This window comes from Camelus ferus, chromosome 21 (assembly GCF_009834535.1).
Source record: "Camelus ferus isolate YT-003-E chromosome 21, BCGSAC_Cfer_1.0, whole genome shotgun sequence".
In the NCBI taxonomy this organism is placed as follows: domain Eukaryota; kingdom Metazoa; phylum Chordata; class Mammalia; order Artiodactyla; family Camelidae; genus Camelus; species Camelus ferus.
The window spans coordinates 9,895,559-9,908,141 of NC_045716.1; the positions used below are offsets into that span (position 1 = coordinate 9,895,559).

The 12,583-nt window shown below is 43.9% G+C and overlaps 1 protein-coding gene across 1 annotated transcript; it reads right to left on the reverse strand.

The window, feature by feature from the left end:
* Positions 1-4,432: 4,432 nt before the first annotated feature.
* FASLG (Fas ligand) lies at positions 4,433-12,229 on the reverse strand. Its single transcript, XM_006187692.2, has 4 exons — positions 11,567-12,229; positions 11,017-11,062; positions 6,834-6,890; positions 4,433-5,634 (listed from the first exon to the last, which is right to left on the reverse strand). Exons 1-4 carry the CDS (start codon positions 11,918-11,920, stop codon positions 5,240-5,242), a joined length of 852 nt encoding a protein of 283 aa, XP_006187754.1. The 5' UTR covers positions 11,921-12,229; the 3' UTR covers positions 4,433-5,239.
* Positions 12,230-12,583: the final 354 nt, after the last annotated feature.

Genomic DNA, 12,583 nt, shown 5'->3' on the forward strand with positions numbered 1-12,583 from the left:
TTTATGCTTCCTGTCACATACTAGGATTTGGGGTGACACATTTAAAGACATAGTTGTGGCAAACTTGAGGGATAATGGTGTTGTCTAGCACTCATCTTCAGGTGTAACTTATGCTGTGTGTGTAAGGTAAATCTCTATCCATTACCCCCATACCATCAGTAAAATCTGTCTATACCCAGCAACTTGTGGTAGTAGGGCCTTGAGGGAAACACAGGTATTCCACAACGGGGGAACCTTAGGGCACAGCCACTGCCAGAACCCAGGCGAGAGCCAGCAAACCTGCTATCACGCAGACTGCCCAGAGAAGCAGGGTCCTTCCTGAAATTTTTGGAAAACTTGGAGAGAAGACTGGACTTTCAACAGAATGTGAGGGTGACCCCAAAGAGCTGAAGGAGCCTCCAAGTGGGAGAGGAGAGACATGTACACTGCACTTTTCTCCAAGGATGGATCAGCCAGAAAATGGTCCATCTTCAACCAATGGTGATGAAATATCTCCCAGCAAAGGGAATATTTCCCAGCATCACTGGGGCAGTGGTTTGCTACCCTTTGGGTGAACTATAAGAGGCAAAATATCCACTTAACTGTCTATTTCCAAGGCTGGTTGGTTTCTAGATGAACCCCAAAGACGTCTGGCTGCCATCAATAGTTACATTATTTCTGAATAAGGTTCACTTTTGAATCTGAAGACCCTAAGGAATGTGTTTCTAATTCTCCTTTACAAAGATCACCTCATTCTGCCTCTGGATGATCCAAAACCCTGGGAAAGAAACACACATATACACACACACACACAGGAAACAAAAATTTATCTCTACTAACATCAGAAGTTAACCAAATTCCTTTGAAAATGTAATTTAACATGTGGCCAGCTCACTTTCTTAGCTAAGGATTGGGGAATGTCTATGGCTTAACCTCCAGAAGGAAATCTTATAGTCTGGCTTTGAGGAGCCAGGCTTCTTTCTCCAATTCAACCTCTTTCAGTGATCTATTGTTTCAAATTAGTCATTCTCACAGTGATGGTCCCAGTAAAGCTCTTTTCCTGTTAAGCTGCGGTAAATCAAAACCTACTTCAGAGAATACAAAGTCACCACTCTGGGGGGCTAAGAAAAAAAAAAAACCATGGTTTTGTGTGTTTTCAGTTGTTTGAAAAGAAAGGAAACCTCAAACTACTGATCCAGAAGCGACCTTTTCTTTTTAAGTGATCTAGTTTGGGTTTAGCATTTCGTAAAGGGACAATGACTGTTCCCATTTTTGAAAAGCACATTCAAAAGTTTTAGGGTGGTTTTGACATTCTTTATGTTCCTGTTGAGGTAAAGAAAAATAACTTCAGGAACTGTTAATATCTCTTCCCTCAAACCAGTCCTTAAAGCGTACTAAGCTACAACCCTGTCTTCAGAAAATCCCCAGGGCTTCCTGGCAGAGCTCAGACTCAGATGGGTAAGTTTCAGTGGTACCGCTACGAGCTTTTGGCATCAGGTCATCTCAGGATGCCCAGCACCATTCCTACTTCCTCCTTGCTCTAATACTGTTATCTAGAAGGGCCCATTGACCCCCCCAAAATGGTCCAGCAAACTTCCTGTGACAATTAGAACTGGTGTACTTGGTTGGTTGGAGTCAAATGAGGAAGAAACAGATGAGGAGAACTTCATTGTGACAGATGGGAATACAGACCATCAGCCAAAACAAGGGTGAATACTTCTCTGACTTTCTCCATGAGGCACCTGGTCAGAAACATGACCATATAAAGCAGAGGAATCAACAGAAGAGTTTTAAGGCGAGCAGGTGACACACTCCAACCTGGACCTTTGGTTTTGTTCATTAATTTATTCAACAAATATTTACTGAGTATCTTCTAAAAGGCAGTTTCAACTCTAGCTATGCGGAAGTTTCCCTTAACAGTCTCCTGCAAGCTCCTGGTAATGTCCAGGGCCAAATAGATCTTCCTTGTTTTCTAATAGTACGAAGTAGGATGACTTTTTTTTTTTTTCTTCTCATCTGCAGCCTCCAACTCCCATTAGATAATCTAGTCAAAGCTGGATAAACACTCATACACATCCACGAGGCAACAGACTATAGAGTCACTACTCTGAATAACATACTCACTGAAAGACTTTCTCTTTATAATTAAAGTTACTTAGTCAAACAACTGTTTATTGAGCACCTAATATGTCCCAGGCACTGGGTTAGGTGATGTGGATACAGTGGTAAACAAGGCAGTAAAGGTCTTGCTTTTGGAACTTTTATGCTAGCAGAAAAAAAAAAAAACAGGTATTTTTAAGTGGTCAGATAAATGATATAGCCAGGTTCCTGGCTTAAAAAAAAAATGGAGCCCACATGTGTGGGGAAAACTTTTACAGACTTATGTCTCTGCCGGGAAGATGAGAAATGCAGCCATTACTGGAGGAAGAGGAAAGGTGAAGAAAGGTTTGAGGTTTTTTTGGTTTAGTTTGATTTGGTTTGCCTTTTAGTGAACATACGTACATGCTGGTGGAAAGTATTTCATAGACAGAGATAGTCTGAAGATTCGGAAGAAAGAAGAAAAATTTGAAACAGGTAAAGTAGGGAAGAGGAAACGATTCTAGAGCAGAAACACAGAGATGGTCCTCTTCCTCCACTGTGTCAGATGGAAGAAAAGGATCATCCAGGTGCAGGTGGGTTTGGGTTTTGGTGGTAGAGGTGAGGTTCCATGGTGGGAGGAGGGGATGTGGTTGGTTTGCGAGAGGAAAAGATGTGATGTAATTCTCAAACAGTGAAAAAAACATGCTTAACAAGGAACTGAAGGAAAAGTGCTAGGCTTTGTTGAACGCCCATCTGAGATCTCTGATCACTAATGTAAATCAGTGGTTCTCAACCAGCAGTGATTTTTGTCTCCCCACCACCAGCCCAGGGATGTTTGTTTGGCAATATTTGGAGAGAGTTTTGATGATCATACATGGGGCAGGGGAATGCTACTGGCATTAGTGGGTTGAGGGCAGGAATGCTGCCAACCATACCACAGTGCACAGGCAGGACAGCCCTCACAACAAAGAATTATCCAGCTCAGAATGTCAATAGAGCCGAGGTTGGGAAACACTGCCATAAAGTGATGTCATATTTATGTATAGATCATCTCTGAAAAGCTACAGGAGACAGTGATCCTCCTTGTGGGCAGCAACAGAGCCTGAGGATGGAGTGAGGAGAGGATTTATTTTCATCCTATATCTTTGTATACCTTTTAAAAGTTGTACTATGTGCATGTATTACCTACTCAAGTCAATCGAAAGACAGAAATAAATCAGGGATCAACAAATAATTGACTGGCTGACTTCAGTAGATGGTAGGTAAAAATAAAAATGAAACTAGTCAATAAGTTTGGGTCATTTTTCTCCAGCAGCATTCAGCTGCTAGGATGCTAGCATCTAAGTATAAAGAAAATGGGATTTTTGCAAGAGGAAAACAGTGACAGTAACAGAGTATTTTGGAGTTCAGAGTCTTTCCAAGGTGCTGATTATCATGACAGATCACGGAATTTAACCTGGGCAGAGAAGAGTAACTATAAAGAAGGAGCTGATGGATATATAAGGAAACGATAGCATTTATTAACTAGATGTCACAAGAGGATAAAAGCACATATTTTTAGGAGAGAAAATGTTGGACCAATTGAGTTGGAAGAATAGAAACTGATCTTGTGAAAATAAGATATCTGAAATCAAATTCTAAAGGAGATACTGTTGTTTTTTAATGATGACAAAGTCTAGAGAGGGGTCATGGTAATGAGTATTTGGAGAAAATAGGAAAAGTTTACTGTGAGTGACCAAGGTAAGAGGGCAAGAAGCCAGGTGTTCGGATCGACCCCTCAGATAAGTGGCTTCTTCTGGAGAATGAAGTGCCCCTGCAGAGTGGCTTATTAATAACGGCAGATACCGTGTTTTGACATTCTACTATGTGTTAGATATTTTATATAATCAGCCTTTTTTTTGTCCAAGAGAGGTCCAGTGGACTGTCCAGTGACTGCACAGTCAGTAAGTGGAGGAACAAAGATTCAGGTTCAGGTTTTTCAGTCCAAAGTCTGCACCCTTTCCACTATGCCATGTCTCTGCCCCCAGGAAAAGACAAATGGTCATCAAAGCTATGGGCGAGCTTAACACTGGCAATAATATTGGTCATGGAAACCCTGGATAATGGGAGATGGGGGAGGAGGGGAGAAGATATCTAGAGGGGAGGAGAGCCTGGCAAAGTTGGAAAGATTTGCCTTGCAGTTCTTCCTACCCTAGTAAATTCTTTTTAAAGTGGGCTTAATTCATGATGAATGAGGAAGCCATAAAGGAAAGAAATAATAAGGAAAAAATCCAGATCTTAGTGATTTCCTAAAAGGACACTCATAATGTTTATCTGTATTCTAAAATATAGTTTTTGTTACATGTATCCTTTTCATTAAAAATGCATAAAGTATATATAAATATTGGTTATATTATGGGAAAACAGCATTAATAACTAACATTCAAACAGCTTTGAGGACTATTAGAGTTGGTTGCCAAAAAGCATTCAAAATCTACCACCAAGTGTAATTCATTTTTTCTCACATGTCCTTCACAATCTGCATGTTCTCTCTACATATGTAACTCTTCTGGTCACATAGCACACGCGCGCGCGCACACACACACACACACACCCCTACCATTGCACTAGAAATATACATGCTGTATACGGAATGGCTTAAGTCCCTTGCTTCTCCGTTAGCATCACGTGGAGGCTCAGGCTATGCATTTAAAAGTAAAGATGCTGCCAGTGGGACACTGGCCTTTCAGTCTCTTTAGCTTATCACGCAAGCCTAGTCCTCTTTTTCCATCCCTTATACACTCACGTGCATCCATATATGTAAAAGACAGCCTCCCCTGAGGTAGACAACAGACCCACCCCAAAAGGTGAGTTAAACGATGTCCTTTTCAATGTGCCAAAATGCTCTTGGCCACTTGAGATGAGTGAAGAACTCGCTGGTAGCTGCTTTTCCCTGCCTCTGCATCTTCACATGGCAGCCCCGAGTGTCACGCTCATCAGTCACAGTCCTCCTCCTGTCGGGCTCATGAACCTCAGGTGAGATGAGGAATCCTGGACCTGCTGGACCCTGTGGTCTCAAGATCCTCTTGGTTGATGTCTTCTTTCTTGACCTCAAGTGGACTCAGGAAGACCCTCATTCAAGATAACATTCTCAGTGCTTGTAACAGGGAACCATAATGGAGAGACTCCCAAAGTGCTTTTCTTAGAGCTTATATAAGCCAAAAAATGTCTTAGACTCCTCAAAATTGACCAGAGAGAGCTCAGATACATTGACATATAAATGGTCAGCACTGGTGAGATTGAACACGGCCCCCAGGTAGCTGCTGCGGGCCCACATCTGGCCAGTAGTGCAGTAATTCATCATCTTCCCCTCCATCAGCACCAGGTCCTGGGGATACCTAGAGTTCCTCATGTAGACCTTGTGGTTCAGGGGCTGGTTGTTGCAGGACTGGCCCCGGAAGTACACTTTGGAATACACGAAATACAGCCCGGTGTCATTGATCACAAGGCTGCCCTTCTTATACTTCACCCCAGAGACCAGGGCAATTCCGTAGGTGTCTTCCCATTCCAGAGGGATAGACCTTGAGCTGGGCTTGCCTGAAATCAAGTCAGAGAGGAGCTTACAGCCAGGAATGCTCATGCGTCCCACAAACCAAGCTTTCAAGGCAAAATGGACCATCCCTTAGGAAATGTTGTTTTTTTTAAAAACCCAAAATGACACAGCCCATGTAGAACTGGGTGATGGGTCAGAATTGATTTATCACTGAATTTCTTCAACACCTTTATCAAATTGACCTCCTTAATTTTATCATCTACACAACTGGTACCAGAGCATATACCCCTGATCAACGGCAGTGAGAAATGACTGAGATGATTTTAGCTTTCCGGAACAAAGATTCTGTGATATGCAGAATTAGCCCCCAAAACTGCTAGGGTTTGAGGTCCTTTCATGAGAGGAAAAGCCAAATCCAAGGAACTCTGAAGTTCTAAAGTTAGGGATCATCTGGTTCAACTCTTCGCCTACACTAAGAATTCTTCAGCTTGGGCTAAAATCCTCTTCCTTTTGTGTCCTCACAGCATTGTGTGCACCCCTTAAGTAGAAAATGCTGAAATTATTGCTTAGGGACCTGTCTCTCCCTATTAAATTTTAAGCTCCTTGAGCCATGTGTTATTCATCTCCCATGTCCCCGAGGCTTGGCATACAGCATGAGCTCAAGAAATGTCTGTTGATCTAAATTGGATCATTTTACAGCCTCTGACAAAATAATTTCAGGGACAGCAGCACACCACTTTCTGAGACTTATCCACCTTTCAGGTATTTATGGACTTTGCACCGTGAGTACTCGTCTCATGTTGCTATTGAATCATTTCACTCCACTACACAACCAGTAGTACCAGGACTGCACCTCCCTTCTCCTATTTCTGCTCCTGGACAAAGCAGAGTGAAGCTTTTCCAGAAAACCAGGGAAACGCTGACTAAAAATATTCATCGTTCCCCACCTTCCCAGCTCTCACCTCTTGGACCTGTGCCCCAAATTCCCTAAGGGTCCTTAGAATGACTAGAAAGAGCGAGGTCCTTCTGGGCAGGGATCATGTCTCTAGTTTAGAACAGGGCCTTGCCCAGAGTAGGGGCTCAATGTGTGTGTGGTCGACGTGACCAGAAAGATGGGACTCCTCTTGCGCTTCAAATCCTGTCAGTGGAAAGTAACGACTCCCCCAGAGCACAATAAAGGAAACCAAGCAGCTCTTCCACTTTCTGCCAAAGGCTTTCCCAAGCCCACCTTCCAGATACCGACCTGTTAAATGGGCCACTTTCCTCAGCTCTCTTTTCTCAGAGGGTGGATGGGGCTGACCTGTATCATAGAGAGATGAAAAATATATGTAAAAATGAGATAAAAACTATTCTTTTTGTGGGGCTCTAAACAGGGCATTTAAATAAAAGAGGCTCTTTTAAAAGCATAAATGACAACAGTCTAACATATGCTAGTCACACAAGTCTGAAGTGTAGGACTCACAGCAGCCTGCGTTTCAGAAACAGAGGTAGAAAAGGAACCCCATTAAGACAGACATACGCATAGATCACAATGTTCCAATAAAACAGCATAAAGGTTGGCTTATAAAGACCTGTCATGTCAGTTACTGCATTGGAAGCTTGCCACAAGCCATTGAGGTAGAGATTATTGTCCCATCCTACAGATGGCAAAATGACTTGTCCAGGAAGACCTGGCTACTCAGCCTCAGAATGAGACCCACACTCAGGTCTCCTGACTCCAAATCCAGGGCCTGGTCCACTCTAGCTCTTCTGCCCTTAGGAATCTGACAAAGGCAGAAGAAGACTCCTAATGCATCTCCTGGCCACTGGGGCTTCCTCAGAGGCATTCTACAATCTGCCCCAAATTAATTATCCTAAGGTCTCAAACATCTCGAATGGCTCCTCACTGAACATGTTAACTGTGGACAAGTTCCCCCACCACCTGGTCTCTGCCTATCTGTCCAGCCTTATCTCATCTACTCACTCACCCTGAATGTAGCCACACAATAGCTCTGAACATACCCAGCTTCCCCGCCACTGTACCTTTGTCCATGCTGTTCCTTCTGCCTGGAATGCCCTTCCAAACAGACCTCTGCATCAGATTCCTTACACGTATCTTATATATGCCATCTAAAACATCTCTTTCCCTGGGAAACCCTCCCAAGCCTTTCTAATCACATATGAGTTTTCCCTCCTTTGAAACCTAGAATCACTCTGTCTTCATCTCTCTTGTCAGTTCTGACTCCTTTTTTGTTGTAGTAACTACATAACTAGCCTTATTCCACCAAATACATGGCAAATTCCTTCCTATATATTTAATCCACCAGAGTAATTAGCTTGGTTACTAACACAGGGCATGTGACCAGTAAATGTTTGCTAAATTAAACTGAAAGATTTAAAATGGACAACAGTTCTCAAAATAGACACTCTGCCTCTGACTTTAGATATTTCAGCAGAATAGCCCTACCACTTAGCTAATGAATTCAGCTAAGACGTTCAAGAAAGATTCATAGAAAGGCATTCATCCACATCAGGCTCCTTGTGATTAGCCTGTAAAACTCACATGTGGCATGAGAATGCTCCGTTAACTGAAATTATTACATGAGCAATCATTAACTCTGCAGCCGCCCAAGACCACCCACCATGGATGAGGTGTTAGTGAACAGGAAAGGCAAAACTGAGTCTCTTCTACAGTCCTACACCACAAACTGTCTGTGCAGCTAGCTGATCTGGCACCCAGCCAGGAACTGACAGGAAATGGAACAGAGAACCACATGCTGCATATCTCTGTATCCCTCACAGAGCCTTGTACAGTGTCCTTCTCGTAGAAGGTACTCAATCAAAATACCTGCCGGACACATACTAGAATAAATCAACTAGAAATACATCCTACCCTTTGGTGATGACTGTTTCCTGCCCCAGGGTCTTCGCACATGCCGTTCTCTGGAATGCTGGAATGCTTTTTTCCGTCCTCTTACCCCACTCACACATCAACACACACCCGCAGTAACAATACCCCCTCAGAGGGGACTTTTCAGATCACTGTATCTTAGGTCGCACTTAGTACAACTTGAAATTTGAAATTGCGTTTTCTGAGTGTTTGCTTTTGTTTCTTGCCTCTAGCATGCTAAGAGCTTCCTGAGGCCAGGCCCCTTGTCTCTGGTTTTCAGTCATCACCCACCACCCAACAGCCAGCATGGCGCACAGGAAGCACTCCAAGAATATTTGTGAATGAATAAGCGATGTAATGAGTTAACTGTGGAAGAATGAAAAGTGAAAGGGACGCAAATGAAAAAGTTTAAATAATCAATAATAGTACCTCCCAGAGAAAATCATAGTTAATCTGTTGGGGCATAAATTCTTCTAGATCTTTACTGAGAATACAGAAGTGTGCATATGCATTGGTTCAATATTAAACTAAACATACTTTTTATAACTTTTCTTTTTACCTAACAATATAGAATGCACCATCTCTATGGCATTAAATGTCCTTGTAATATATAGTTTTTAGTTGCTACATATTATGCTCTCATCTGAATATAATGTATTTAACTAATTTCCTATTAAGAGGCATTTAATTCTCTTCAGAATTATTTATTATAAATAGCCTTACGAGGAAGTGATGGACATTCTTATGTATAAATTTTCCAGCACATCTTTATTTTCTTCAGATAAAGTCTCGATGATAAGATTACAAGGTAAATGCACAGTTTCAATCCTTTGATATATTTTTCCCAGCTGCTCTTCAGAAAAGGTCTAGCAATTTACATGCTCACTGACTGTCAACTAAAGTTTAAGCAGACCCTTTTCTCTCACACTTATTACCAATCTGGGTTTGTGTTTTTTTTTTTTTTTTTTTTTAATCTTTACTAATTTGATGGATAGAAGTGGGCATCCCTCTTTAAAATTTGCATCTCTTAATAGTAAAGTTGTTTTGCTTTCCATGTGATAACTCACCATTCCTGGTCCATTGGGGTTGATCTAGGGAAGATCGTGGACTAGTGGGATGGGCAGACCTGACTCATCTGTTCCCTTGACTTTAAATCACTAAAATGGCTGCAGAGAGTGGGTGAAAGCTAAGTAACTAGGTGCCCATTTTACCAGCCACATTCCACTATTTTTCAAAGCTATCTTATTTTAGAAATCCTCCAGAGGTTTTATCGTTCTAACAAGTATTTCTGATCTGCTTGGGCCCATCGGGAATTTCAGACTCAGAAGTAGAAACTGGAGGATCCTAAGGGTGGTGTCTGCTAAGAGCTTACACCCTAGGGCAATAGGGTGACTTGAGTCACCTGCTTTAGGCGCCTCCTGAGAAATTGGAACAGGCTCCCCTTACTGGATGGCCAGTGCTACTTTCTGTTTTCTTCCCAATGTCTAAGGGTAAGATCTACCTATTGTCTTCACAGAGGCGTCTTGCCTGCCATCTTTATTTCTCATTCCACGACCATCTTAGAGAAATAGGACTTCCTCTGTTTCAGGAGGAACCAGAGCACGTACTGGAAGCCCTGTAGGTGACGAGGCACTGGGATCCCATGTTCCTTTCTAGCCCCATTTCCACAGCAGTGGCCTTGGACACATCACCTATTCTGTCTGGCGTTTTGTTTCTCTTCTGTAAAAAGACATGACTGGACCAGATGTTCTTTAAGCTTTTTTCCAACTCTTACCCAATCTGAAGTTCAATGACTCTTAGTTTAATGAGCTGGAGTATTCTAAGCCTATCTGTCCACAGTTTCCCAAACTATGTCCTGAAACTTCAGGAGGTCAATGTTGAACACTTTCATCTTTTTCCTGTGCTGGATCTCAAACAAAGAATCTCCCTTTGTTACTGAAGTTAGCTCACAATTGCCTCTGTGAGGGAAGCGGTCTGCCCCTTGAATAATAGCTAAAGTCTTCCCTCAAGCTTTTCAGTGGCTGCAAAAGAACCATCCTAATGTGGATGGTTGGTTGCTCACATTTTTAAAGCTTAAATACATCCTATGAAAAAAATTAATAAGGCTTGGCTCTTAAGTAGTCTCTTAGAGAGTTTAAAGAGGTGAGGAAGATCTCTTCCAGCAACAGTTGTCTCTGCCCACACCTCTCGAGGTGTTATAGCCACTGCCCTGTGCCTGGGAACCAAGAGGCCTGAGGAAAGGGACAAGCCTGGAGCCAGCTGCTCGGGGGGCAAAGGCCCAGGGTTGTACATGTGTGTTTCTCTTTCCAAAGTCAAGTAGGAATTATTTTGAATTGTGTGCAAGACTCCACTACACTGATCTTTGAGCAGTTAAATTCACTTTCTATTTTAGGGCAGCTCAAACACCCCAAATGACCAGTGGTTCAGAATTGGTTAGGATTCCTCTAGTAGTGTACAGTTGCCCAAGAATGAGATGGAATTCAAGGCTTGCCATCAACATGGTTCAGCACTGAGGACTAGCTTTAGAAACTCAATGTACGTGCCTATAAGGACTCACCTATTTGCTTCTCCAAAGATGAGGCTGTTTGCCTTTGGCTGGTGGACTGGCAAAAGAGAAAGAGAAAAGGTGTATAATGAATACGAAGTTCTTTAAGCAAAGGAGGCAGGATGGTCAAGCAAACGAAGCACTGGGGAGGGAATCTAAACACAATAGAACCTCTCCTAACTTAGAAACTCTCCAGCCATGCCTCAGTTTTGTGATTTGGAATAGTTCCAATATTTGTAAGTATTTTCAAGAAAATTTAGCTTGCCCACTTGCACAAATTCACTTCCAACTGAGAAAGGGAGAAGTGTAGCTGCCAGTCCTATTCTGGCCCTGATCCATCCCAAGACACAAAAAACTTTCATTCATCTGAGCCTCCATTTCTCTGCATACAGAATAGGAAAGCTAGATTGACTCATTTCTAAGATGGGAAAAAAAGGACTGCAAAGTGCTGTTCAAGCAAGCCTGTGGTCCGTATGGACCACTGTGGCCATCCACCCTCCACTCTAGCAGGACTGTCTTAAGCCCGTGCGGCCAGGACACAGCCATCCACTGGGCAGCTTACCTCTCTGAGTTCCGCCAGCTCCTTCTGCAGGTGGAAGAGCTGAAACATCCCCAGCCCCAGTCCAACCAGGGCCACCAGAACCATGAAAAACATCACAAGGAGACACAGGCCTGTGCTGTGGTCCCTCCTCTTCTTCAGAGGTGGCAGTGGTAGTGGAGGCAGTGGCGGTGGTGGCCGTGGCGGTAGTGTTGGTGGTGGTGGTGGTGGTGGTGGCGGCGGTGGCCTCCCTTGCCCAGGCCTTCCTGGCGCAGAGGATGGACAGGGGAAGACCGACCGTGGAGAGGCCCAGGGAGAGCTGGCACTGCTGTCCACCCAGAAGATTGGGGGGTACGGGTAATTCAGGGACTGCTGCATGGCAGCCAGTGACTCGGGCCAGCCCCCGGCCAAGGGTTCTCCTCCTTCTCAATCCTGCGGAGGCCCGGGTGTCAAGGACGGGACTCTTGTTTCTGACTGCTCAAGAGAAGGGAGCTGGCCCTCTCTTTATAGAGTTTCCAGAGCCAAGGGAAACACCTCTGTTTCGTTATCTCTGTCTTGCTCTCTTTCTGCTTCTCAAAGAGACACCCACTCACTTGGCATCTGAAGCTGACAAGCCTCAAGAAGCTCAGAGCAAACCCCGGGAAGTTTCCGCCCACAATTTTCTGATGAGAGCTTTCAAAAACCCCAATCGCTGCTGCCCTGTGACCTGAAAGCCTGGTGGGGTGAGCTCACCTTCCTCTGGCCCCGTGAGAGCAGGTAGCATCAGCATCCATCGGTGCAGCCCTGTGGGCTTTGGCCACTGCCCAGCGATGGGGAGAGTGACCGGTGGGGCCCGTTCAGGCACTGAGGGCGAGACCAGGGAGTCGCGGCCAGAGGAGTCGCTTTTATCTCTTACCTTTTGCAGGAGGGAATCACCCCCTTGCTGTCATCCTTTCCCCATACGCAAGTAGTATTCACCCTGACACTACAAAGCCCCCGTAATCTGCCGGTGAAACACCTGCCCCACCCACTCTGCAGAGATGAGACCGGAGGTTGCAAACC

Excerpts from the sequence above, each read along its gene's own strand:
- FASLG (XM_006187692.2), bottom strand. The coding sequence starts at position 11,920 with ATGCAGCAGTCCCTGAATTACCCGTACCCCCCAATCTTCTGGGTGGAC. Across the intron at positions 11,063-11,566 it reads AGCTGGCGGAACTCAGAGAG|TCCACCAGCCAAAGGCAAAC; the intron begins GTAAGCTGCCCA and ends CTCTTTTGCCAG. Across the intron at positions 6,891-11,016 it reads ATCTTTGGAGAAGCAAATAG|GTCAGCCCCATCCACCCTCT; the intron begins GTGAGTCCTTAT and ends TCTATGATACAG.